The sequence below is a fragment of the Helianthus annuus genome, chromosome 13 (assembly GCF_002127325.2).
Source record: "Helianthus annuus cultivar XRQ/B chromosome 13, HanXRQr2.0-SUNRISE, whole genome shotgun sequence".
NCBI lineage: Eukaryota > Viridiplantae > Streptophyta > Magnoliopsida > Asterales > Asteraceae > Helianthus > Helianthus annuus.
Window position 1 is genome coordinate 84,207,960 of NC_035445.2, and position 27,729 is coordinate 84,235,688.

Sequence of the window (27,729 nt, forward strand, 5' to 3'; positions counted from 1 at the left end):
CCGGTAGACCAAAAATTCAAAAAAGTCAAAAACAAAAATGGTTATTAACCGAAAATAACCGGTTAAAGTAATTAACCAGACCAGTTTAAAAAATAACCGGTTAGAGTAATAACCGGTTAAAGCATTAACCGGTTAAAGTCAAAAAGTCAAATTAACTGGTATAACTAGATAACCAAACCGGTTATTGAAATTAACCGGTTTGAGCACCTCTAGTTTTAAGTAGATGCATCTTTGAAAATATGATTACACACCTAATTATGGACATTCCACTTCTGTTTAAGCTTATGGGCTTCGTTAGGGCTTTTAAGCTTTGGGGGAGTTGATTGAATATTTTTTTTTGTCCCCTACTCCCCTATACGCAATCTATTAATGGGCCTTTATGGAGCCTTGGCATTTTGGGCTCGGCATTTTGGGCTCTTATAATTATTATCTTCTTTTAGATGGTTTTGGGTCCATAGCACCTTAGCCTAGAGGTGCACAAATCGGGCTCCAGGCCCAAACTGGGTTGGGTTCGGTTAAACGAGGTCAACGTCAGATTGCGTCCCAAACCGGCGTCAACGAAGGATTCTCAACCCGCTTACAGACGGTTTGGGTCCAAACCAGGTTCTTTTAAACTGGTTTCAGTTTGGGTTATTAACCAATTCCGGCTCACAAACAAGTTTTTTCGTGCACTTTAGGTTGTCCATAACAAGGTCCCATGAAGCGGTGTAGGCTTCTTTCACATGCCTACTGATCCGAAAGTGATAATGCATTCTCGATTTCTTGCTACGTAGAACTGAAAATATATGCTTGTCCAACCGAACGTGCACCAAGAGATACATCCTAAAAAAAACTTTAGTTTGAAGTTACACTTCAAACAGAGAATGACCAACCCCTTCATAACGTAACGTAACAAAACATTAATAGTATGTCGGGGACGAGAGTCCTATCTATAGCTTTCATGCTCTCCAACGTTTGCTAACACACTCGAAGTTCTAATATCCTCATGTTATTTGCGGGATTTACTAGGTATGGCTGTTGTTGTATTAGCCTCTCTATCCTCAACGATAAGGGTAAGGTTTACCTACATCGCACCTTCCCAGACCCTATCATTAGCTTTGTATTAGCCAGTATGGCAATCAAAGTCTCGTATACGCTATACACAACGAGTAATTGCCTTATAACCATGCTAACAAGTTGCTAGATACGCAATAACAACATCATACATTGTTCGGACAATACGATATATTTTTCACCCATAAGAAACTGAGTAATTTGATGTCTCCCACCAACTTATAGACCGGTGTCCTCTTGTTGAATACGACATCGTTTCTCGCTCTCCACAATACCCATTTACATATATAAGTCAAGAGCATACACTGCTTAAACAAGATTATTATAACAATTTCTTACCTCTACTCATTGAGACATTTCATCAAACAGTTGGTCTGCGTTGAAACCCTGGCCCCGGATCCTCGTCACAAGGACTAACATTAACCCCAGTAACAACCGCAGACGGGGGCCCTCTACGACACCGCTCCTGCATCTCCCCAACCTTATCAACACTCCCAGAAAACAAGACTTCAACGGATCCATCTCTTCGGTTCCTAACCCAGCCTTTCAAACCCAATTCAGTAGCGTTCTGCACAGTCCAGTCCCGGTAAAACACCCCCTGCACTCTCCCCTTAATCTCGACCTTCACCTGCAATCAATTAACAAGAAATGGGTTACAAATGTGAAGACGACTGGATGAATTGGAGGGAGATTTGAGTTACCGTTTTGATGGGTGGTGATGAATCGGGTGGAGGAAGAGGGGAGGATTGAGAAGACATGTTGAAGGGACGAGATCGGAGTGGGGGAGGGTGAAGGTTTGTGGGTATGAGGAGAGAGTGTGAAAATTGGGGGATTTGATTGTGATTGTGGTTGTGATGATGGTGGTTGTGTAATGGAATTAGGGATTTGAGTGTGGTGGTGAGTCTGGTTGAGATGTTTGAAAACATGATTCATGAAATGCATGTTTTGAGATGTTGATTCGGTTTTTGTGGAGAAGAATGGAAGAATTCATTCTCCAACCTTCTAAAAGTATTAATTTTAACATATGATTTCTTTTGTTTAAATATCTTGTTTTTGTCATGCTCGCGTTGCGAGACACTAGGTCGAATATTTCTTTCTCATACTATGTACGTCTGTTTTTCGGTTATTTGTACATACTACTCATAACATGATTTTAAAAGAAATTACATCGAGTCAATCGATTAAAACAAAACATTATCGTACTTTTGCTAAAAGAACTAAAAAAATAGAAAGACTAATTTTAAAGTAGGGGCAAAATTGCAATTTTTCAGGATAAATGAGCGTGTGTCAGGCAATAAAAATTATAGAGAGTCAATCAATTAAAACAAAACACAACAAGAGTTTTGTCAACAACAAAAAAAAAAAAAAAACTATAATGATGGCATGACTGTAATTTTACACTGGGGACACAATCGTAGTTTGACGGGGAAAATAAACAAAAATGATGGCGAAACTATAAATTTGAACTGAGGACAAAATCGTAATTTGACAGGGGAAAAAAACGTTGGCAAATTTGTAAATTTGAACAGAGGGCAAAATCGTAATTTGGCTGGGAGGAAAAAAAACAAGATCAATGGCAAAATTGTAAATTTAAACTGCGCAAAATTATATGGTTGGACCAATGGGAAAGTGTCAGGCAGTTGCTGCCTGGGGGCATAATCGTAATTTGACAGGAAAAAAAGAAAAAACAATAGCAAAACTGTAAATTTGAACTGAGGGCAAAATCGTAATTTGGCTGGGAGAAAAAAAAACAAAATCAATGGCAAAACAGTAAACTTAAACGGGGCAAAATCGTAATTTGGTTGAAATAGTGCATTTTGTATGTATATAAAATGCATGTGATTTTTTTAATCTGGCTTGTTAGAGCATTCACATCTCTTCCATTAAATTCTATGACTGTGTTTTTTTTATATTATAAAATGTGGTTATGAGTAGAGAAAAGAGAAAATATTAATGTTCATCTGTATATTTGAGTGAACACTAGACACTGTTCAACTACTATAATTTTCTAATATGTTTTGAAAATGATTGTGAGCTGAGAAGAGAAAAAAAATATAATATAAGTATAAAATTATTATTTAATTAAAAGAACGGATGAAATATAGTGTTTTCAATATAATAATTATAGGATAAGAATTATGGAAGTGATGTGAATGCTCTAATTTTAGAGCTTTTATAGGCAAATGTTAAACTCTTTTTAGAGCTTTTATAGGCAATATATATCGTTTATAGTGATGTTCAGGGGCGAAGTATAGAGGGGGGTCGACCCCCGAACTTTTCGCTCAGTAGTGTTATATATGTCGTTTTCGTATAAATTTTTTTGGGTATATACGTTTTCGACCCCCGGTTCTATAGAAATTTTTGGGTATATATGTTTTCGACCCCTCTGTCATTCGGGTCAAGCTCCGCCACTGGTGATGTTCTTTTTATCATATGGTGGAAGTCATGTTTAATGTCAACAAAGAATTGGGGTGTTTATTGTTTAAGATCCGATTCAACCGGTTTTGATGAAAATTCAGAAAACATGAAACCGAACCTATTGATTAGGTTGAATCACTATTTCTATATATGTTTAAATAATTAATATATATTAAAGTTTCTAAACGATAAAGATGTGTTCATGGATATAATACAATCATGTGCATATGTGTATAATTATTATTATTATTATTATTAATTAATATTAATTAATATTAATATTATTATTAATTAATTATTAATATTAATATTAATATTAATATTATTATTATTAATATTAATATTATTATTAATATTAATATTAATATTAATATTATTATTAATATTAATATTAATATTAATATTATTAATATCTATTAATAAACCAATGGAATGAACAGTCTTTCTGTTCGTGGTTTTTTCCAATTGGCCTACTTGGGCGGTCATTCCCTCATCAGACGCGTGTCTTCCAGGTTAACACCATACCCCTCTTCCCGGTTTGCTCCAGATGAGAGAGGATGGGAAGATATTAATAAACCAATGGAATGAACAGTCTTTCTGTTCGTGGTTTTTTCCAATTGGCCTACTTGGGCGGTCATTCCCTCATCAGACGCGTGTCTTCCAGGTTAACACCATACCCCTCTTCCCGGTTTGCTCCAGATGAGAGAGGATGGGAAGATATTAATAAACCAATGGAATGAACAGTCTTTCTGTTCGTGGTTTTTTCCAATTGGCCTACTTGGGCGGTCATTCCCTCATCAGACGCGTGTCTTCCAGGTTAACACCATACCCCTCTTCCCGGTTTGCTCCAGATGAGAGAGGATGGGAAGAGGGAAAAGGGAGAAAGAAGAGATAGGCGGTGACCGGAGGGTCATCACCGTCACACCACCACCGCAGTCACCATCTTGCGTCTCTGCTTTGTGGGGTTTTTAACCTACGAATGATTGCTGGGTTCTTTCCGGTTTGCTTCAGATGAGAGAGGACGGGAAGAGGGAAAAGGGAGAGAGAAGAGAGAGGCGATGACCGGTGTGTCACCACCGTCAGACCACCACCGCGATCACCATCTGGTGTCTTTGTTTTGTGGGGGTTTCTCTCTCTCTCTCTCTTTCTCTCTCTCTCAAAGTCTGGGAAACGAACGGTGTTTATGTTCGTGGTTTGTTCCGATTGACCTGTGCAGCCATATTGGTTTGTTAGGGTTTTTCTTTGATATTGTGTTTTGTCTGCTGTCAGTTCTTATGCCTACGTTGATTAGGTTTTCTGTCGTGGCTATGATGAGTTCAAGGATATGACTAAAAAATTGATGAACATGTAACCTTGGCTTGGCAAGGATGGTGGATGGTATGTTTTCACTTGCAACCCCCTCGCAGCCATGGATTTCTATTTTAGGCTTTAAAACTCTGAGCCTGGGATGGGAAATGCCTGTGTAGCCGACTATATCCTTGATTTCTTTTTTTTTTTCATTTGTCAAGTTTTAGGAACTTCTCAAGAATGAAGATACTAACTGTTGCCATTCTGTTGTTTTTTTATGAAATTATTGTTGAAGTAGTTGTCATCTCATCGATGTTGGGATTTGAAGCGTTATCCGGCGATGATGGTGGCTTGCCACTTGGCGTGGCAACTATGTTTGCAGCCGTAGCGGCATTGAGTCATGTTTTGTTGGTATCGGCGATGATGGAGTGTCATTCTGAGCCTTTTACACTTTGTGACATCTAGCGATGGTTGGTTATGCTTATCGGTGTTTTATGTTTTACTGAGCCGTATTTTAGGGATAAAATATTGGTGTTTAACTGGTTGGTTGTGATTACTGACTAAAAAGAGGTATCCATTAGTACGCCTGCATCGAATCTGCTAACCTAAAAATGTGTAATGCATGATGCTAATTTGGATAATTCCATTTACGACTTTAAAATGTGGCAAATCTTAAACTTCAAAGTGCATAGGCTTTATGAAATCGCCTCAAGGGACTATTTTTCCTGTGGTGTTGTGGCATATAAATCACTATCACCAGTTTGTTTTGTTGGGCTGATGGTTTTCCAACATCATCACTGCTAGATGTTTCTCCAGGAGTGGAGTATGTTGTTTTCTTTTTCAATCTAAACAAACCTAATTATTCGTAGTTTAGTTTCAGAGTAAGGGATTTTATGTAATAGTGATGTTTTGCAGCTGCATAGGCTTTATTATGGATTTGCATCAAGACTACACCAACATCAGACTATAACAGTAAGTATTACTACTCTATCTTCATTTTAAGTTGCTGCATTTGCTTATATATCATTGTACACAACACCAACTATTCAATTCGATTTGGAAAAATGAAGAAATAATGGAAACAACTCGAGTATATTATAAACTAAAATGATTTGAATAAAACAATTTGAACTGGTTCGGTCGATTGCATTTGCTTCTATACTTCTGGTGCGTGATCCGAGTATAAAGTGATGGATTGAGGTCGGTTTCAATGATTTTACTTTTCGGGTCAAACTGAAAGTATTTGCTTCTATACTTCCGGTGCGTGTTCCAGCTACAAACCAATATGTAATTGTATTGAATCACGCACAGACCGATGGGTCAAACAGAAAGTATTTGATTCTATACTTGCGGTGCGTGATCCGAGTACAAAAGGAATCACTGCAATTTTGTGGTTGAAAAGGCCAGTTTATATTATAATTGATTTTAATAGAACAAATTGAAATAGAATTTGATGAAATCTTATAAAGAAAGACTATATAAAAAAGTGTCGGTACTGGCGACGTTATCCGAACCCACAAGAAACCGAAACAACTTTGAAGCTGGTATAGCTAATCGGTTTCTAACGGTAAGTTCTCTTTTAATACCATATATTATCTTTAACAAAGAATAGCTAATTACTTTACGAAAATTGTAAGTTATAAAACGTGTAAAAAAGTTGTCCATTTTTTTCAGCTTAGGTAAATTTTTCTGCAAATCTGTGAGTTTATGTCCATTTTCTTCACTATTTAGTTTAAGAATCATGTTTTGGTACTTTGCGATATCGAATTCCATAGTCCAATAGTTAAGAAAAATGTTTACAAAACTCTAGAAAAAATCAAGGTCGGACTTGGCAAATTAATAGTCGGCTAGATGGTTTATGGTCGTTTGTGTTTATGTTTAACCAACCTCTTTTGCTATACTCTATACCGACTTGAATTCATTTTGTCCCAAACACATTTTAACCTGAACCTGTTTTAACCCATTACCCATTTTTTGATATCCATTATTGAAATACAACTTTGTGTTTTGAACCTATTCCAATTAGTGTTTCATTTCGACTGAAGAACTCATGATATTATATACTGCTAACAGTTTGGAAATGTGCAGTTGCTTAACAAGATTGCTGAATAGGCCATGAAAAAGCGAGCCAGGGTTGAAAGATTGAAGTCTTTGAAGAAAAGAATGAGTAGTTAAAGCTTCACCACCACCAAGATCATCAAATATTAGCATCTTTGATATGGCCATAATAGTTCTTTTCTTCATTGTCATCATTTTTCTAGGTAAACATATCTTATGCATGTGATGATGAATATATGATTGATATTCATTAACCTTGATAATGATTGGATTGTATCAAAAGTTTCTTTTATATATGGAACGACTACGTTTTCATATATAGATGTTAATAGATACATTTTTGGTGTATTCGATACAATTTAGTATGAGTTGTTTGTTTTGTTAAAAATACATTCGGCATATCATGTTCTTGCACCAAGAAGGATTATGTTTAGCGTGATTGTGTTATGAGGTTTTATAATATAAAGCTTACGTGTTATCACACCAAAAATAATCCGGTTGAGCTCGCCGCAACGCGGCACTGGATATAAAACTAGTTGCATATTCAAAAATGAAAGAAATTAAAATAGATTTTGGTCAAACTACTGTTTTTCAAACAATAGATTGCGGACCAAACCATATAAAGCTCAAATCGTTAGAACCAAGACTTTTTTTTCTGAAAAGCTAACTTCATTAACAGAAACCCGAACCCGAAAACCGGGATGGACAACAAACAACAGAACAAACTACATAAATATAAATTTACACCAATCCGACCAAACTAACTCCCCGAAGTTGGACCTGTGTTTAAACCATAAAAAGTTGGCCAATCTAACGTCGCTAAAAATGCTATCAACCCAACATCGCTTGCCATTAAACCGATAGTTATTTCTGGCTAAACATTTGCTCTACCTTAACAATTTATGACAATGCTAACAAAAAAGTTCATATTATATAATCACTTACATAATGTGTCACATACTGTATGTAGTTGTGTTAACATGGTCGACTCAAATTTCTGGAGGCCCAAAGCGGATTCTAAAAGAGGGGTCATTTTCGTAAAACAAAAATTGCTTAAAATTCTAACACATTGAAATATGATGGCACACATGTTTTGTATATGATTCCTAAAATACACACAATCACATATATTAGAGTTGCATTGATTTTAGTCAAAGAAGACCATTCAAACTACTATTGATTCTTTGTTTTCTTGTCAAAATTGAAAATTAAACAAAATTATACCCTAAATCACCTATTCAAATCCACTTTGTGAAACACAGAAAAACCACAAAAGATCATAATTTGAAGAACTATATTCAAATAATCGAAAAAATGTACGGTTTTAGTACATAGTAAAAAAAAATTAGGTGCCCCTTAAATGTGGGGGCTTTAAGCGACAACTTATTTTTATACAGTCAAGTCACCTCTGAAACACATCCCAATATTATAAGACGAAATGTACTGGGCTGGTGCCTATAAACACGTTTTTTTTTCTATTGGCTCAAAAATTAAACGCAAACACATATCCAAGCTTCTTAGACTCACGCCTGAGACACCACTCACGCCCAAGCCTTTGGCACCGAAAAATGGTGAGGTGGCGGTCGTGAGACTCCACTACGTATATACTAAAACCATGTGCATGATGACTAAAGTCATAAAACCATGTATGATTAACATTTAACCAACATCCTTGAATCTAAGCTACCTGGTACAATCCAAGCTCTATAATCAATCATGCATTTTGACTTTTATAGTCAATATTCAATTTACAGATCCAATATGTGTGATATTGTTTGTCTAATTACATAACATTCAAAGATCTCTATACCTTCCATAACCATTTATTTTACCTCTGCACAATTATTTGCTCCCACAGGTTCTCTCAAGCAACTAGATATCGCCATTACTGCAGCTTCAACAGATGCATCCTCACCCTATTATATATATATTTTTTTTCAAACCTTATTTACTGTATTTATAAAAACCAGGACAATTATCAAAGATTCAAAAGTAGAGTGTTTATAAAACTGTTTTACCTTCTCTTTCCAGTAAAACATGTTTCCGTATTTCCCTGCCAAACGACTCCAAAAGCTACGCGGTATATCCAAATCCACCGTCTCCCCCACGTTAAAATTTAATATATTTCCTGCTCGGTTTTTAGATATTATATTATTCATCGAAAAGAAGAAACTAGTGCAGGATTTGGTGTATGAAACCCTTACCAAAGGTAGGATCAGCGACAAAAACAATGGTTCTATCATCCACTTGCCAGAAATCTTTAATTGCTAACCCTGTAGATGTTAAATAAAGTGCCGGATTAAGCTAACATGATCAAAATACTTACTACATTTGATACAAAGCTGTTACAAGAATTCGCGTACTCATATATGGAGCAAGTGGACTGAAAAAGGGCCAACTTAAAACGGGCATAACTTTCGATCTGTTTGAAGTTTATGGGGTCCATAGGCGGTTTGCCTGATTCTCAATGTCGCGGACCCAGATTCCTTTAGAGCATAGTTATTAAAAGCGAGCGCTTTTTGCGCCTAGGCAAGATTTTAGGGCGAAGCGCATTTAATGAGCTTCTGTTACCAAGGTAATTAAAGCGATTAGCAGGGCAGTTGATATTAATTAGGGTTTTTGTTATTTAATGATAAATGCTTCGTATTTTTCTCTGGGCCTCAACATAAACAAATTTAATGATACTTTTTAATGCGCAATTAATACTAATTAAGGTCTTTTTTAGTGACAAATTCTTCATATTCTCCTCTTTATAAGACCTCAAAACAAACGATTTTAGCAAACTATTAAATTTTTTAATTTCCAAAATATATTAATAACCAGATCCTGTAATTTATATTTATCTAATTACATCTGAACAAAAATTTATTATATGCCATTAAAATTTAAATTAATATGTAGAAATCTTTTGTAGTTTTATAAAATAAAAAATGTCTATTTAGTACTACTTTTCTACACTAATACACTACTCTTTTAGAATTTTTGGTACTAATTAGATGATAATGAACATTTTGGTTTTAAGTATTTTGTTATCCGAGACTTTTTAAGTGCTAGTATGAACATTATTGTTTTGGTTTTGAGTGCTTTATTCCCTTAATGAACTTTTTAATTTTTTTATTTAAGTGCGCTTTTTTTTTCCTCGGGCCCACGCTTTTTTTGCGCCTATCGCCTAGGCCCTAATCGGAGCCTATGCGCCTAGAGTGCGCTTCGCGCCTTTAATAACTACGCTTTAGAGCCCCATTTTCACTTTCGATAGTTCCTGACAATTTTAACAATTTTAATTATCTCATTTGCTTGTAAAAACGCAAAAATTGTGGAGTCTACCCATTCACGTGTTTATTTAGTCATCTACTTAATGTGTAGGCTGCCAATTTTGAATTCCCAAGAGAAAATTTTCAAAGGGCTTGATGTAATGACTTTATTCATTAAAGATTTATTAATATTTCCTTGAATAGTTTCTCTTTTATCTTTTGCGCTTCCGTTTTGCATCGACTATAAAGATAAAATAGCATACCAGGTGTGTCAGGATAGTTCTGAGCTAGAACTCGAAGCTTGAATCCCGTATCTTTTTCGATAGAATCAATCTCCTTTGCAAGTCTTTTCTCCTAAAATCAGGTGACATAATATGTTAATACAATAATACTTAATAGTGGGGTAGAGGTAAGGCTGACTACATCTTACCCTCCTCAGACCCTATCTTAGCTTTGTTATTGGTGCGATTTACTAAGTATGAGTATGATGATGATGATGAATAATACTTAATACGGATTAAACTTCTTTATATTTTCAAAGATGTCTAATTTTAAAATAATCCAATAATATTTCTCCTTATATACCCTCTATCTATCTTTACCAACTGTCTGAGACCTTAATCAACTAACCATTTTGGGACAGAGAGATATTGTTTGAGGATGATAAAGTCACTATGCAATATTACAAGGGACACGCCACTAGACAAATAATTAAGTTGTAATTGTTTGAAAATTGTGTCACATAATTTCACAAATTTTGACACATTTGATGCCATAATAATACTATGCAGTACCAAATTGGTGAAACAAGAAGGAACCATACCTGACCGTCTGAGAGGAAACCAGCAACGTCAATAACTGTGGTGAATTCTTTGGGAAGTAACTCTGGTTTGTTAACCCCAACTTTTGCCTCAGCAAATCCAACTCCTACATAGTTTTATAGGTTTTTGTTCTTTTATGCTCTGCACTCTGATTCAGGAAACAGAAAACAAAAACAACTCCTAACAAGCTCATAATACTAAAACCCAAAGCTGTAATCTCAAGTGGATCAATACTACTATAAGCAATTTGCAAAATAAACTCTTTGTTTGCAATCGATTCCTACCTCAATTACCAGATTTCCTAATGCTTGATTCTTGGTTTTAAAAAGTGCGCCTTAAGCGCTGCAAGGCTCAAGCAGCTGTGCTTTTGGTGGCATAAGGCGCTCTTTTAAAAAAAACGCACCTGAGGCGCTATTTATTGGTAAAAATTGACCATGAAGAGTGCGCCTCATGTATTTCCCTTACTTTTGTGCAGCAGGTTGTTGTAAATCTTGCTTTTCAGGTTGTACATGTATGTAATTTTCATATTAAAACATATATAAAGCTTATGTGTCTCTAAATATGGAGTAAATGATGCTAGAAATATATAAAATATTATATAATAATTTACGTCTCGGGTACGGTGCGCTTTTGCGCTCTAGGTTTTAGAACTTGTAGCTTCTTTTTTAAAACGAAGGCTTGATTAATCGGATATATCATACCTGAAAGAGCTACTGAGAGAGCTAGGGTTCCGGAGAGTGCAAAACTGAGAGAATTGGATTTAAATTTAGAAACTAATCGACTAAAATCGTTTGATTTGGGCGTCAAAACAGATTGATGTAAAGATCCAGATGATGATGCCGCTCTGGTAGCAGCTACACGAGTGAAATTCGTCGAGGTGTTTCGGAATCGGAAAGAATGAAGTTGAAGAACCGCCATTGTTACAGCTCAATCTGTATGCTTAATGCTTTATGGATAGGATCATCATGCAATATATTAAAACACAGAAATGCTCCTTCAAATTTCGCAAATTTTCAATTTTGGATACGAAATTTTAGAAAATTACATTTTGGCACGAAATTATGACTTGGTGCGTATTAGAAGAAAGTATTAGTTTGGTTTTTAAGATGACTTATCTTATTAATTATAAAAATTTGAGTATTAATTGTTAAAAATGTACGATTCTTAAATTGGACCTGTCATTGGTCATGGTTTCTTGCTTAACAAGTTTCAGATCATAACTTTTGGTATGGTAAAACAAAACAATGGAATACAACCAACCAATCTCCCTTTGGTTTTGATCAATTTCTGACCCATGGCAAAAGAGACAGGAAGTAGCAACAAACTTTTGTCTTGCAACATGTAACTATTAATCATCGTGACACACATGAGCGGCATGTCGGGTTGATAGGTTGAATCAATGAGCCTTTGTTTTATCAAACGGCAAAATAAATAGATTTTTTTAAAATGACTAACTCACACAACCAATAAACTTAATCCAAAATTTACACCAATCTCCATAACAGGACTAGATTCACTAGAACCGTCAACCACTTTCGAAGCAACACGCTCACTAAACACCTTGGTACCACCATGCGATAAGCAATTTGGATACACTTGATCAGGTGTAAACATGTTAAACAATCCATAAACGGGTTGATGGAGTGTAATGAATGATTATACAGGTTGTAATCCATTCTAATTTTAGACGGGCCCATCGTTTACCGTTTTTACTTAAATGGTCTAACCAAGTCAATCTAAACACGACTTGTTCATATAATTGGGTTAAGTAGACCAACTCAAACACGACATCTTTATTAAATATGTAGATATATTAACCCAACATCTGATTATCACTTATTTTCATCAACTTGTTAACGCTTATCTTTGCCTACAAATGATCAATTGGCCGCTTACAGCACCAACGCTATCTACAACCACTTGTTGATATGTTAAAGAGGAACAAACTCTAAACATGATAATCCAGAAATATCAATTTATAAGCAAATTGTGGCCAGACCAGTCTCACATGGCTTACAACTTTTAAACAGAATCCCCATCATATTACTAAATCCTTAGAGCTTCTTTTGCTACCAATGGTCAAAACCTTATGGGAAGTAAACCGGCCAGTTGAAGTAGTATGAGTCACGAGCCGCTCTGCTCCAGTTCTCATTCCACTGTAACCAAGCAAACATAATCAAAAGCCAGTCAACTTAATCTCAATTTAACAGCACGTTTACGTTACATTATTCATTCAAACACATGTTCAAACGTACCGAGAATTTATATTTCTGTTTCTTTTGCAGAGCCTTCTTCCAATGGTATTGCTCAAATAGCATCGCGTGATCATGCCAACTAAAATATTAAAGTATAAACAATGTTAAAACAACTAAACAAGAGAGGAAAAAATATTGAGAGACGAACAACATAATTACAAATAACCGGGCAATCGAGTATAGCCTAAACTAAGTCAGGCATGGGCAATGTCTACAAAAAGGATGTCAAAATCGGACTTCATTTCAAGATTAAGATAAAAAAACTTCCTAAAACTTTTGTGGCATCTTTAGTTCAAGCAAAGATTCTAGTGTATCGCTATTTATAAAATAGCCGCTAACTATTTATCGCTATTCGCTATGTAGCATATAGGTACTTATCGCTATTTGTCGCTATTCACCATCAACAACTATGGTTTGGAGGAGGCGCATATGTAAAAACCTATGCAGTTAATATCGGTGATATATTGGTTATATCAGTCCCCTAGTAAAATACCGGTGTCAAATATCGGTCAGAATATCGGTACCGATATTATCGACGATATTGACTGATATTTGACCGAAATATCACCGATATTTGACCGATATAACCGATATACCACTGATATATCACTGAATTATCGGTGTTAAATTGACCAATATAACCGATATACCACTAAGATAACCTATATTTCAAATATCGGTCCTTGACCGATATCCGATATTTTACCGCATTAACTGCATAGGTAAAAACGACCATTACAAGAAGAGATTATGAACCCTTTTAATTCTACTCTTGAATTTACACCTTTTGTCCACCACAACACTTGAACCCTCACTACTTGGGGTCGGAGGGACACGTTTTCCAATACCTTTGTATCACTTGGCCAAAGACCCTTTGGTTGTTAAGAGGTTGATATGTAAAAAGATACGATCGAGAGATGCAACTTTTGGTTGTACATAAAACTTATTTGTATGCGCATAGAGTTGCGCCTTGCGCCCCGACTTTTAAACCTAAACGCCTACATCTCTCATGCTTAATAAAACCAAGATAACACAATCTTTATGCTCCATTCAGTATTACAAAACATGTTTTCCTTCAATTCTGCTTTTATCTTGAGATGGTAAAGTAATAGTTATTAATATTTAGCCCAATTGTTGATTAAACATAAAACAACAGCATAGAAGACCTAATCATTATCTCACTCTGTTTAAACCAAAAGTAGCAGCAAATGAGAAATTAAACTAACAAAACAGCTAAAATGGAAGAGATAACAATTAACATGAAGCAATTGAGGTGAATGAACTGAATACTTGTAACGATTGGAGGTTTGCCAAATGTAAGGGTGTGACCAAGTGATAGCTGAGAAAGCGATTGACCCGATCCATATGCTCAGGAACTTCTCTTGACCCGAATGAGGAACCCCCGGGTCTCCTCTGTACGCGTTCCCAAAGTATTTCTCCATTTCTTCTACTACCCCTGTGAGTAAGCTAGGGTTTTGTAACGGAGAAGGTGTGGCTTTATCTCGAGTTATCCGCTTTTCTTATCTTCTGAACTGCAATTTTCTCCCTTGGTTCTTTTGTTATTTGCTATTATGCCCTCCTAAATTTATTAGTTAAGAAACTCCGGGCCGTTGGGCAGCTTCTGATTCTGAATGATTAAGTGCTGAACCAGTAAGAGGTAACCACTAAGAGCCAGTATAATGCTTAACCATTCAGAGGCAAATGTCTAATCAATTCAGATTAGAGATCTTAACCATTCTGATTCAGTATAATACTTAACAATTCAGAGGCAAATGTCTGACATTTGCTCATGAAACAAACAATCTGAACCATTAAGTGCTGAACCAGTAAGATGTCTGAACCATTAAAAGTTTCCATTAAAAGGTGAACAAACAGCCCTGGTCTAAAAAGTTATTTTTGTGTATCAATTTTCGTTTCAGTTACAATACAGTTTACTAACTTCATCCAGCTTTTTTTGTTAATTTTTTTTTTCTAAAATACCATTGTATATTGAAAACAAAAAATGATATCTAAATACCAAACCCTCATTTTATCAAACCGAAAAACTCTCTACTCTCTTCCAAGAAAATGAATCGTCAGCCACCATGACCTGAAACCCCCATTAATCACTAGAAACTCTCTTTGACCACACATAACCATTCCCTCGATCATTACACCTGAACAAACATTCACCACAATGTACTCCGATTAGGGGAGATATAACTAAAGGTTCTGGTCGCGGCATCAGGCAGCGGTGTGGTGTTGTGATGGTGGTTATCGGTGGTAGTCGTCGTTGGTGGTGGCCAACATTGTTGAACATAGATTCTTCAAATCGTATGTGTGTGTGAGAGAGAGAGAGTTTAATTTTTTTAAATAACGAGTTTAAATTATTTGTTTCAATAAAGTGGCGTCTTTGAGAATTCACGTACCCTATTCGAGCTCGAAAAATGTGCCTGTATGCTTTAACGATAAACAATAAATTACGAAAATGACAAAAATTGTAGTATTTGATAAACAATGCAATTATGATAATAACAAAATCATAGTATTCTAATGAGTTACATACCGTAATAACTAATAAGTTAATAGCTAACCAATGATTCGTGCAACCCTCCTTCATTCTTCATAGCAAATTGTTAAATCAACTCTTCACAATTTATATTATCTAAGACTTCCTTCTCGATAGCTATCATCACCAACCCACTAAGTCTATCTTGAGACATTGTGGATTGTAAGTAAGATTCTAACAACACTAAACGAACGGACCTTTTGATGAATGATGAATCAGCAGCTGTGTGCTCTGATGTGTGATATTGTTCTGATGTTCGAACTCTGATGTATGATCTTGTTCGCAGCTACCCAGGGCCAGCTTTGATGAATGAGAATGATGATGTTTGACTAGTCAGTTCTGATTCGCGTCTTGTCCTTTCAGATTCCAGGGCCGTGTGTTATATTTTTTTTATTAAAATCATATTAGTATGGGCCAATAAACCTAATGTGAAGTGGACTAAATAAACCATTAAAAAGTATTTGATAATAGGCCTATATTGGATTTGGTATGTGTTTACAATTTTTTCAAAAAATAACATATATATATATCGAATTTTTTAAAAAAATCTCGTGCCCCTCGAAATCACGTGCCTTGTGCGGAAGTCGTCCCTGCACACCATCATAGCTGCCCCTGTTTCGATATTTTACTAACAAAGGTATTATGTTCTTGGGTTATTGGATTTTAATAATCCTAAGTTTCACTTGTTGGCCGATAATAATCTCAACTTTAAAAATTCCCTCCAACGATCCCAACTTGTAAGAATTTGGCTCCCATCAATCCTTTTCAAACTGTAGGTGCACTTAATTCAATTAAGGAAGCTATAGGTCCACATGAATCTATTGAGTAGGACAAATTCTTACATGTTATAAAAGGATCAATGGGGGACATTCTTACAAGTTGGGATCGTTCGAGGGAATTTTTAAAGTTGTGATTATTATCGGTCAACAGGTAAAACTAAGGATTATTAAAATCCAATAACTCTATCTTCTTTTACACAAACTTAATAGAATAAATTGGATGTTATTAGTGGAATGGACTGTCTGATACGAAAATCAAAATTTTGGACAAAAATGGATATTTGTGTCTTCTAGACTAAAATGGGAGTTTACTCTTATAAGAATGTTATAAGTTGAATTACAAAATATCTTTGTTAGGTCCAAGTCCAACACCGGCTTTATGATCATTCCGTTTAAGTACAATTGCGGTCCAGGATGAACTCGCCATCGGTACCGAAAACATTAATCCCGAAATTCATTAAAATTACTGGTATCGAATATGTCTGATATGATGCGGTACGGTAAAGTAGTTCTTTTTTTTAAACTAGCGATGAAACTATTAGACAATGCGTAGTGGTATAAATTTTGGCGTTTTTCATCCCCAAACATGCCCACCCCCACCCCCTAAGCGTTATTGTTCAACCCCCCCCCCCCCCCAGACGTTTTTCAAATCATGCTTTGTGCAATTTTGAATGGCCAATCACATTTAATCTTCCTTTTTTTGGCCAATAGCTTTTTTGTTGGGTTTTTTATTTTTATTTAATTCTCTACACCCTTTTAACATAATGCCCACATCCCCATTACACCCATTTTAGAAAAACGCCCAATAATGCCCCTTGCTGACTGTACTGTCATATGACGAAAAACGCCAAGGATGAGGGCATTATTCACCCTCATCACTACGCATGTTCTTACAACAATTCTTTCCAAGCGTAGTGTTTTAGCATCTTTCTTGATTTTAAATTACACATTATTTAAACTAGTTATTTTTTATACGCGCGTTGCACGAAAGGCATTTGTGTTTTCGTTGAAGCAGCGGAACATTAGATACCGGTTATCAAAAGGGCTTACCATGGTTGTGGCCTAGTTAAGTTATAGTGTTTACATGTTACGCTTTAACGTTCAGAACACCGAATGTAACACCGAATTTAGCTCAGACAGTCAAATAAGGGTGGAGGGTATAAGGGTGTTTGAGTGGAGTCACCGATCGGTGACCACCCCCACTTGATTAAGTTGGGTGTTTGAGTTGGAGAGAGGATGTGGAATTCGGTGTTTAGTCACCGATTTGTTTAAGAGGAGAGGAGAGAGGAGAGAGAGAGGAGGGACCAATCATGTTTTTTTGTTTGTTTTTTTTTAATTGAGGGGTGTTTGACTATACCTAGTGATTGAGTGTAAAATGGGGAGTAGAATGGGGAGTTGACATGGCATAATATTATTGGCTAGGATTTCACTCAAACGCCCTAAGGTGTTTGACTATACCCTCCACCCTAAGTGTCAAATCGGTATAACTTACTGGTTTAATTAGTTAATTTCGCAATTGTATTTAGCAGTTCAGCTGAGTTTTCGGCAATATCTACCCTAGACACCCTTTTTTACATGTCCAATCAGAGCAATTTGTTGACCCATATTCACAAAAGGAATGGATATAAAGCACTAATTCAACAAACGATATAAATAAAATTACCTTATCATGCATACAACTTACTACAATGTGTATGATAAATGGATTATGCAACCTACCAAATTATGAACCGGTGGTAGAGCAAGAATTTATTTTAAAAAAATCAATCTAATCCCATAAACGCACAAAGCAAAAATACTTGGGTGTTCTCAAAATCACAAATAATGCTAAACTAAAAAAATAGATAAATACCAACAAATAGGTACTGCAAAATAGATTAAAATTAAAAGACTTGAAATTTGGAAATATAATTAAAGACTTATAATTTGAATTTGAAATCAAAACATCCGATCTGATATCTTCATGCACATCCGATATCTCCATGTAGCCCGATCAGACCCGTCAGTCCTGTGTTGATCGGGTCCTCTTCATTGGGCTGAAATGCCCCATCGTCAGTTTGCTTCCAATGTAAGAAAAAACAATAAAAGTCAACAGTTATTTAAGCGTTGGGCAATTCTTCTTATTAAAAATTTAAAAGAATGAAATGCAAGGTAAACTTCTAAAACAAACAATTGACTACCAGTTCTAATATCATATCCATTTTTCAGAAATTATTAAATGTGTACGGTATGTAAAAAACTTAATTAATCATAAATATCACAACGCTGGGGCATAGTTTTTAAGTTATATGTCTAAGGGGGAACATTACAAATTAACACACAAACAAAAAGTTACAAACACAATCTTTTATATGGTAGTAGGCAATGGATTGTTCAAGTCTAAACTGGTGGTATACAACTACTTTCAAACTCTGCAAACTTTTTTATCTACACATAAAAAGGGACAAACACCATCTTCTGTATGGAAATAGGCAATTCACTGTTCAAATCGAAACTTATGCAAATCTAACTAATTTCAAGAACTGAAAACTTTGCTATCAACAATGTTAGGATCCGAGGCTCTCATGATTATGTTTGTTTGTACAAAATGAACATTCAGTGAATATAAAATTATGTAAAGTGCAGCGGAATTGTATACAAACTTTGTAACCACAAACATAGAAGAGAGTAGTATATTTAAACACTTGTTTCACCTTGAGTCGAATGATTACAATGAAAAGCAAAAGGTTACAATGCAAGCTTACAGACTAAACTCCCCCTCAGCCTGATACTCCAGGGTTGGTTGCACAAGATGAAAGGATTGAATTGAGGAGAAGAACTCACTCAAAACGAATCATATATAACAGTACAGAGTACTGTTATATTTATAGGCAAACCAAACTACTGATGTACTTCAGCTGACGTCACCATGATAGTGACATCTAACATCCTAACAACCTATAGACACTGATCTATACAAAACTACTGATGTCTAACAACTGATTGATAATACAATACAATACAAAACAAGTCTAACACTGTTCACGTTCCACTGTTGTAGCCTAAGCACTGATTACTTGAACATCAGTGCTTTCTTCAAAAGGTGATCAGTCTTTGAGTGAGCAGTGCTTAGATCTTCAGCAGTACTTAAGAGACAGCAGTAGATAGAGCTCAGCGTTTGCCTTTTAGCAGTCTTTAGTTGTTTCATCAGTGTTTGGTTCATCAGTTGTTCTTCTGAGCAGTGTTTAGAGTGTATCAGCAGATAGGTAGCCACTGTCAAGGGGAGAGCTTAGTGTAAACATCTGCTTATTGTGAATCCACTGTTGTGTTCAGGTTTTGGCTTTACATTATCTGTTCCTCTGGTAGGGTTCAATCCCAACAATCTCCCCCTGGAATAGATAATGCCAAAACCTGTCATTATTCTGGATCTTTATTCTTCATCAGAAGTTCCTTTGCTTTTCTTTTAAAATCTTCTTCAAACTCTTTGGAACTTAAATCAGCCTCATCCCTGCACAGTGTAAGCTCAAGGAGATCTTGTAGATCTTCAACACTTAGGCCTAGTGCTTGATTCCTTGATATATGCCTCACTTCTCCATTGGTTCTGATCTGAGTCAATACGTGGGTCTTTTGATCAGAGAGCCACTTTAGTATTTTAAAACCAAATGGGTTTCTTGGGAGAGGTTTATTGACTGATGAACTTAAAGTGTTTGGCCTAGAGAAGAAGTGTAGAGCAGTATCATGAGCTTCAGACACTCGTGTGAATGCTTTTTCAATAATCTCATTAGCTGCAGCTATATCTGCTTCAACTTCTTTGTCATACAGCTCACTGTTTGTGACATCTGCTGATGACTTTTGGCTTACTACTTTGACCCTTTTGGCAAGGTCTTGTAGTTTTGCTAATCTTTCTTTGTCTGAAGCTATTTTCTTGATAGCTTCTTCAATCTGATCAGCTTCTTTGTTCTTTTCTTCTTCAGCAGACAGCATTTTCTTCCTTTCTTTTCTTAACTTTGTGACAAAGGCTTCTGCTGTGCTGATCTGTGTTTCAAAGGTCTTGACTTGCTCCTGTAGCTTTTTGTAGTTAGACTTTTTAGGAGTGTCAGAGATTTTCAACCTCTGCTTCTCAAGCCTTTCATAAGCTTCATCCGTTTGCTGCTTTGACCATTTTGCTATGGCATCCGCAGTATCCACCTTTCCATCCACCAACTCCTGTTTCTTTCTTTTATGCTCGGAAATGAGATCAGCTATGAATTTGTTGTATTTGTTGTAATTTGGAGCTGTCTTTTTCTTCCGTGGATCAAGTTTAATCTTTTTAATTCTGTTAGCCTCATGCTTTAATGCAATGATTGGCCAGTCTTTGAATTTTGTTTCTTCAGCAGGATAGAACTTTTCTTTCATTATGTATGCAAGATATTCTTTCTCAATTCATTTCGTTGTTCTGCTTCAGGGAATAAACTTAACATTTCTTTGTTCAGATCACTTGCATATTCTTCTATTTGTTTGACTTTGTTGAGCAGGAATTCCCTTCTTTCCAAAATGGCTTCATCACCTTGATCCCTGCATTCAACTTTGGCTCTTATCCTTGCTTGTCTTGCTTTTATTTCGAGATATTCATCCATGTTTTCTGGAATTATGAAACCTATGAGAGAAGGAAATTTCCTTTTTGTAGGATCATCTTCAGTGTAAAAGTGTTTCATCTCATTTTTCACAGCTTCTAATTCCAATGGATATTTAGCAGCAACAGGACCATACTTTTCATCAGTAGCCTGTGTTGTTTCTCTTTTTCTTTTGTGAGACTTTGGAGGTTGTGGTGTTGGAATGATGAGATCAGTGGTGGATGTTTGACTAACAGTGGTTGAAACAACTGGTGTTTCAACCGCTGTTGTCATTACAACTGCTGATATGTCAGCAGATGTCTTCTGCATCTGAGCAGGGGATGAAAGATATGAGGTAGTATTTGATGGTGGTGATGGTGGTGGTGACTCATCATCAGGAATGAAGACCCTTATCCTTTTTAATGTAGGAGAGTTTGATGATGTTTTGGGTGGATCAGTGATTTGAGATTGGATAGCAGTGGTTTGTGATTGTGATTAACTGACAGTGGTTGAAACAACTGGTGTTTCAATCACTGTTGTCATTACAGCAGATGTTGTAACATCTGTTGTCTTCTGCTTTATGGCAGGAGGCAATTGTGGTGATATGATTGTAGATGATGATGGTGGTGGAACAGTGGTTGTAATGGTGTGTGATAGAGTGGTGTGTGTTGGAGGTGTGTGTGTTGATGATATGGCTGTTTGGCTACTGACAGCAGTTTTTGTAACTACTGATGTATCAGCTGTTTGAATTGAAGTTTTGGATTTTGTGGTTTGAGATGATTTAGATGACTGTTTTTCTTCTTCTGGTTCAATATACAGCCCATCTTCTATTCCTTTCTTTCTCAACTTGATTTTCTCCCCCTTTTTGGCATTATCTGCAAGGGGTGTATTCATGAAGAGAATAGAGGATGGAACTTTTCCACTATGGGCAGTCTTTTGTATGCTAGCCTTTATAGCCTTGATATCTGCTTGAGTGTCTTTAAACCTTGATTCCACCATGTTGGTCAGCATTTGTACTTGAATAGCATGCTTTTGATCAGCCATATGTTGCTGTTTTTCAAGCATGGGTTGAAAAATATTCCAAAGCTCATTTGCAGCAAATGCATGTTGTGCAGGTGCTTGAGCAGGAACAACAGTAGCTTATGCTTTTTGAGCTTTTAAAATCTCTTGCACCATATCTTTAATTTCAGCAACTGAATCTTCAAGTTTTTCAACTCTTTTCGTCAATTCCTGATATTTTGAATCATCACCTACATTAGTAGGATCATCTGAATCCCCACCAGTAGTGGTTGTACCAATGTGTGACTTAGGAACTGAGTCCCAAAAATCATCCATTGATGCCCCTTGTTCTTGGTACTGGGGACTTCTTTCTTCAGCACTCGATAAACCTTTGATGGTACCGGTGGTTAAAATCAACTCACTGGTGGTTACCGATGTTGCCATGGAAGAAATTGCCTTCAAGGGAGTCTTATTGATGAAACAACTGTCCAATTGAAGATCTGTTGATCCATCAGTTGTAGTTGCTGCTCCACTTGAACTACCACCGAGAGTTACTTGTAACTCAGGGGGTGTAACCTCCTCAGTTGTTGCTGGGCTAGCAGAGGTATAAGCATCAGACCCAGTCACTTGTGGAGGTATACTCTCAGTAATGGGTGATAGAAAGGAACTGGTTTGTGTCTGTGCAATATCAACTGCATGCAACAAGGGTATTATTGATTGTGGCATTATGATTGGTGAGGGTATGGGTGTTGAAAGAGACATGTCCTTGGGATCAGGACTGTGGAAGATAGATCCGAGTGGATCCGGAGCTTCATAATTTGGTGTCCCTGTGGTTACAACCTGATCCTTTTGTGAGGATGCAGGAGGAGTTTGAGGCTGGGGTTGAGATCTTTCTTCCACCTGCTGTGAGGAAGTAGCAGCAGTGGTTATTGGTGACTTTTGTGCTGTCACTGGCATTGTCTCTGGGATCTCATCTTCCAGAGATGCCTTTGTTTTGGGTTTGGTGGGTTTTCTGGATGTTTTTCTTTTAGTCTTTTTGGTAATGTCAGGTGTGGGTTTCAGAGCAGTGGTTGTGCTGCTCTGATCACCTGGAGCAGTGGGCTCAGCAGCAGATACCTGAGGAGCAGTTTCATCTGCTAAATTCTGCTCAGGTACCTCTGCTTTTGTTTTTATTGGTGCCAACATTCTAGAGAATGTTTCTGGCGTTAAACAGTTTATTTTAAAGAAAGCACCTTGTTTGGGCAAATCTGCATCTTTCTCTACAAATTTTTGTTCAAAATACTAGCTTAAAAATCTTGGAAAGAGCAAAAATGCCTTATTATCAACGTTTTTTTACCAAATCATCAAATATTTCCTGGGAGTAATTAAAGTTTTCATTGTTTAAAATTGCATACCCCAGGCATTGAATTTTTGTTGGTATTTCATTAAAAGACGTTTTATTAGAAACACACATCAATAGTGTGTGAAGCAAAAATCTGGGTGCAGAAGGGAAATAGCCTTTTTGTAAGGTATCCCTTTTTGGTTGCTCTGCATAGCCCCTGTTTATGAAGTCCTTTTTCAACTCGTCTTTAGAAAATGAGGTTTTACCTTTTAAATCATCGAGTTTGAAGACTTCTGATATGGATTGTGGAGTGATTTGGATCTTTTTACCCTGTATCGAGGAGTTGATGGCTGTGATAGTGTCTCCTTGTTTTTCAAGGGTGGCATTGTTTCAGAACTCTCTCTGGGTTTTTAGATAGATGGGAGCGTCTGCAGTTATCAAAGTTTTATACTTTGATGCAGATAGGGTATCCAGGATGGAGTCGAAGGTGTTGTCGGTTGTGGGCTTTGTGAGTATACCCACATAGTTATGAGGATATTTGTAGCGAATCTCCGTAGTTTCAGCGGCCATTTGAGCGGCGTCTGATGGGGTGGAGGAAGAAGATGGTTTTGATTTTGACTTCGATTTTGATTTCGTCATTTTTTATGAAGAAGATCGAAGAAGATTTTTGGAGTTATGAGAGGGAAACTGTTTTGTGAAGAGAATGTTTGGAATTCAATTCGACAGTGTAAGCCTCTGTTTGGGTTTAATCAGGGTTTTATTTTAGGGAAAAAGTGAATGCTAATGTGGCAGCGGTTATAATGATCTAATGGCTAAAAACTGACCACGTGCCAGCCCCTGATGAAATGATAAATAATGGAGGACAGTTGTTTTGGGAGCCACTGATTGAAACAAATATCAGTGGTTACAACAGTAAAGAATGGAGCAGTGGGTGAGTTTTACCATCAGTAGATGCTTTTACTACATCAGTGAATGGCATATCAGTGGATAGAACAATGATTTTGAACATCAGTGTTTTTCAAGATTTTAAAGGAGCAGGGGTTGACTTTGAGCAGTGGACAGACTTTAGAGAGCAGATGTTGAGACACAACAGCATTCAAGATACAACAGTGGTTAAAGACAATAATGAGGATCATTAGTATAACAACTGTTTGTGCAGCAGTGTTTTGACTTTTGACAAATAATTTTAGCATCTGCTTGTTCAGATGTAGGAATTGAGTCTGTCTTGTGAACGCACAATATCTTATCTAACATCTGGTGAGCACCAGAAATGCTATTCTTAACAAAATACATTTCAGATATATAATATCAAGATTAAATTGTCAGCAGTTATCTTCAGAAATTTTGTTCAAGGTTTTGCCATCTGTCTATTATTCCAGACAGTGTTTTAGCATCCCAAATGATGAAGACTTTTCTACTAAAGCTACTCATTTTGTGTCTAATTACTTGAACTAGAACATGAGTGTCTCAGTAGTTCAAAATCAATTTGCAATCAATTTTTTGATCTGTGACAACCAAACTTGAGCTTAACATGACCTTGATATGTATGTCATTTCCTTTTGATCAGATTTAAGGATAGTAATTTCACACAAAAATAAGGAAATTTACATCCTGACCAGAGATGAACTTTTACTATCAAAAAAGAGTAAAAGTACAAAATATATTTTATAAAAAGTAAAACATATCTGGTTTTATTTAGAGAAAAACACCTAAAAAAATAAAGGATGTTTTGAAAATCATCAAAAGGATCTGACAGCTTTTCAAATACGTTCATGATCATATCATTCTCAGGTTATTTTGACCATTGTTTGGGGTCATTTTCTTGTCAATTGATTGTAAATTCTTCTTTTAGGGACAATCACTGGAGATGCCATTGTTACCTGAACGATTCCTGTATTTGATGAAAGCACTCAGTTGCATGATTCCACTGTTTACCCAAACTTTAACCTCATAAGTGTTTTATGCTTATTCTCTTTTTCTTTTGGATTCAAAAGTTTTGAGATAACCACACTTAGAGATTTGTTCATTTTTCCCTTTTTACCCTTCCCATTCACAAGTATAGAAATACTTACTGAGAAATGTTATTTTGAAGAAGTTTAGTCCAGAATCATTTTGAAGTAATGTTTTGAGAGATCTAGCCACATTTGTGTCTGTTTTATTACCAGATCTCACATTACGTATGATTTGGACTGTTCTGACATCTTATTATCTTAATGTGTTTTGACAAAGTTGTTTTTGTCCTTTTGAGGATTCTCAACTTGCCTTTGAGCACATAAGAAATTTTGACTAAACCTGTATTTCCCTCTTTCCATGTCAGCATAATTGATGTGTGTAAAATGCAACATATAAATCACATCAATTAAGGCATAAAACTAACCCTTTTTAAGTACTAATGTTGGAAAAAGAGTGTTTTTGTCTTCCTTTTGTATTTTCAGGATGAAATGAGCTTAAAATCACAAAAGAAGCAAAAAGACAACTAATTCTACCATAAATACAAGAAAAGGAACAAAAGTAGACTGCCCGGACCCTCAACGGCACCTCCCAAGACAAAGAAGAGAAAACAGAGTCTGAACACGCCCCGTGTCCAGCGAACACGGGGGCGTGCCCAGGAAGCAGCAGAAAAGACAAACCAGTAGAAGCTTCCATTGCCCACCACGGGGCCGTGTCCAGCGGGCACGGGGGCGTGGTGAAAGTACAGCAGGCGCATTAATTGTAATTGCGAATTACAATTAATGAAGAGAGAGAATGTCAGACGGGCACGGGGGCGTGTCCAGCGGACACGGGGCCGTGCCCAGCCTTCTGTTCAGCCTATAAATAGGGGTGCTTGGCTTCATTCCATTTCATCCCTTGGCACACCACCTCTCTCACACTTCATCCACCACTCACCACCACCATAACACCATCATCCACCACCATCATCCATTGTCCATCGTAGAGTGTGTGAGTCGTCTCGGGATCCAAGATTGATCGTAAGAGTTCTTGACAATCAAGGCCATGTTTGCCTAAGTCTCTTACATCACTTGGTGAAGACAAGTGTTTAGTATAATACTTTTTATTTTTAATCTTTTGCACTTTTTATTTGGTTTTGTATTAATGACTTTAATAACTAGTTACTTATGTTGAAGGTGATCTTTCCTTATCGTTTGTCCGTGGTGTCTTGGCATTATTTTACTGTCTATATAAAATAAAAGATTTTCACCATTCATATCTCCACGGTCTATATGGAGGTATGTTGGCTACCTGGTCGGGGGTTAAGGGAACGGTTTGGTAAGGGTCTTGCCCTTGTTCAGCGTTTAGAGGTCCTGCTTGGGACCTGGGTCAAATTTAGTAGGATCTCCTTCAATGCCCATAGGTATTGGATGGCGGGGATCCAAACTCTTTGACCCCCTCATAAGTTAACTACTATTAATACTATAACCCGGCTATTTAGGACTGTATCCCTGCTGACTCAGACTACTTAGCCGAGGGTAACGTCGCCTTCAAAAGAGGGGCCTACTACAATAACTAAGATAATCTCTTAAACAAGTGCAAAAGTGCGAAAATAATCAAAGGTTATACTAATACACGTGTCAGATCCAAGTGATTCATCTTGTCTATCTGTTTTTTCTTTATTTTATTTTTCAGCATTTAGTTAGTTTTTATTTTTCTTAGTTTAAAACATTTTTCTCACTTTTTGATTTGGTTAGACGTTGAGGATAAACCGGTATTAAAAGCTCTTGTGTCCTTGGACGACCTCGGTATCTTACCAACACTATACTACGTCCACGATGGGTGCACTTGCCCATATGTGTGTTTAGTGTTAGTAAATATCGTGTTTTATAAATTTAAAACTTGGCTAAAAGTGTAAAAAAGGGGCTTAAATATATACCAAAATTATATACACACTAACACGCATCAAGTTTTTGGCGCCGCTGCCGGGGACACAAGGATTTTAAGAAAGTTAGGAATCAACGGCCTAATCATATTTTTATTTTTTAATTTTTTAGGATTTTTTTCTTAGTTTTTCAGCTTCTGCAGAGCTCAACACGGGGCCGTGCCTGCTGAACACGCCCCGTGCTCAATCATTGGAACTGGCAATCCTGTTTTAAGTCAGACAGTAGGCTGAACACGGGGCCGTGTCCACTCAACACGCCCCCGTGCCCAAGATTCAGTTACTGAAAACAGAACCGTTAGATCCTGGCGGTTGGTAATTTCTGACACAAACATGAGTGATGGTAATTCTTTTTACTTTCGGCACTCTTATGGTTTGTGGTGTCGATTATGTGGAGGCGAACATGAGGAATTAAAATGTTATTTTCTCAATTATAGACCCCACTATATAGACCCACTGATTCCTTGTAACCTTAAGAGGGGCGAAAGTAAAAATAA

The 27,729-nt window shown here is 36.6% G+C and overlaps 3 protein-coding genes across 3 annotated transcripts; all 3 read right to left on the reverse strand.

The window, feature by feature from the left end:
- Nucleotides 1-1,149: 1,149 nt before the first annotated feature.
- Nucleotides 1,150-2,063, reverse strand: LOC118485669 (acylphosphatase-like). The gene is made up of 2 exons (XM_035982029.1): nucleotides 1,755-2,063; nucleotides 1,150-1,681 (listed from the first exon to the last, which is right to left on the reverse strand). The coding sequence occupies exons 1-2, from the start codon at nucleotides 1,977-1,979 to the stop codon at nucleotides 1,415-1,417; spliced, it is 492 nt and encodes a 163-aa protein (XP_035837922.1). The 5' UTR covers nucleotides 1,980-2,063; the 3' UTR covers nucleotides 1,150-1,414.
- A 6,453-nt stretch (nucleotides 2,064-8,516) lies between these two features.
- LOC110898412 (thylakoid lumenal 15.0 kDa protein 2, chloroplastic) lies at nucleotides 8,517-11,828 on the reverse strand. The gene is made up of 6 exons (XM_022145194.2): nucleotides 11,590-11,828; nucleotides 10,891-10,994; nucleotides 10,331-10,421; nucleotides 9,021-9,089; nucleotides 8,835-8,944; nucleotides 8,517-8,732 (listed from the first exon to the last, which is right to left on the reverse strand). Exons 1-6 carry the CDS (start codon nucleotides 11,804-11,806, stop codon nucleotides 8,640-8,642), a joined length of 684 nt encoding a protein of 227 aa, XP_022000886.1. The 5' UTR covers nucleotides 11,807-11,828; the 3' UTR covers nucleotides 8,517-8,639.
- A 967-nt stretch (nucleotides 11,829-12,795) lies between these two features.
- LOC110898413 lies at nucleotides 12,796-14,696 on the reverse strand. The gene is made up of 3 exons (XM_022145195.2): nucleotides 14,434-14,696; nucleotides 13,144-13,222; nucleotides 12,796-13,044 (listed from the first exon to the last, which is right to left on the reverse strand). Exons 1-3 carry the CDS (start codon nucleotides 14,583-14,585, stop codon nucleotides 12,976-12,978), a joined length of 300 nt encoding a protein of 99 aa, XP_022000887.1. The 5' UTR covers nucleotides 14,586-14,696; the 3' UTR covers nucleotides 12,796-12,975.
- Nucleotides 14,697-27,729: the final 13,033 nt, after the last annotated feature.

Bases quoted from the DNA above. Each gene is read 5' to 3' on its own strand.
- LOC118485669 (XM_035982029.1), bottom strand. From the start codon at position 1,979: ATGTTTTCAAACATCTCAACCAGACTCACCACCACACTCAAATCCCTA. The intron at 1,682-1,754 runs GTAACTCAAATC...AATTGATTGCAG, and splicing joins CATCACCACCCATCAAAACG to GTGAAGGTCGAGATTAAGGG.
- LOC110898413 (XM_022145195.2), bottom strand. From the start codon at position 14,585: ATGGAGAAATACTTTGGGAACGCGTACAGAGGAGACCCGGGGGTTCCT. The intron at 13,223-14,433 runs GTATTCAGTTCA...TTAATATTTTAG, and splicing joins CAAACCTCCAATCGTTACAA to TTGGCATGATCACGCGATGC. The intron at 13,045-13,143 runs GTACGTTTGAAC...GCTTGGTTACAG, and splicing joins AACAGAAATATAAATTCTCG to TGGAATGAGAACTGGAGCAG.
- LOC110898412 (XM_022145194.2), bottom strand. From the start codon at position 11,806: ATGGCGGTTCTTCAACTTCATTCTTTCCGATTCCGAAACACCTCGACG. The intron at 8,945-9,020 runs GTAAGGGTTTCA...AAAACCGAGCAG, and splicing joins TGTCGCTGATCCTACCTTTG to GAAATATATTAAATTTTAAC. The intron at 8,733-8,834 runs GTAAAACAGTTT...TATATATAATAG, and splicing joins TGTTTTACTGGAAAGAGAAG to GGTGAGGATGCATCTGTTGA.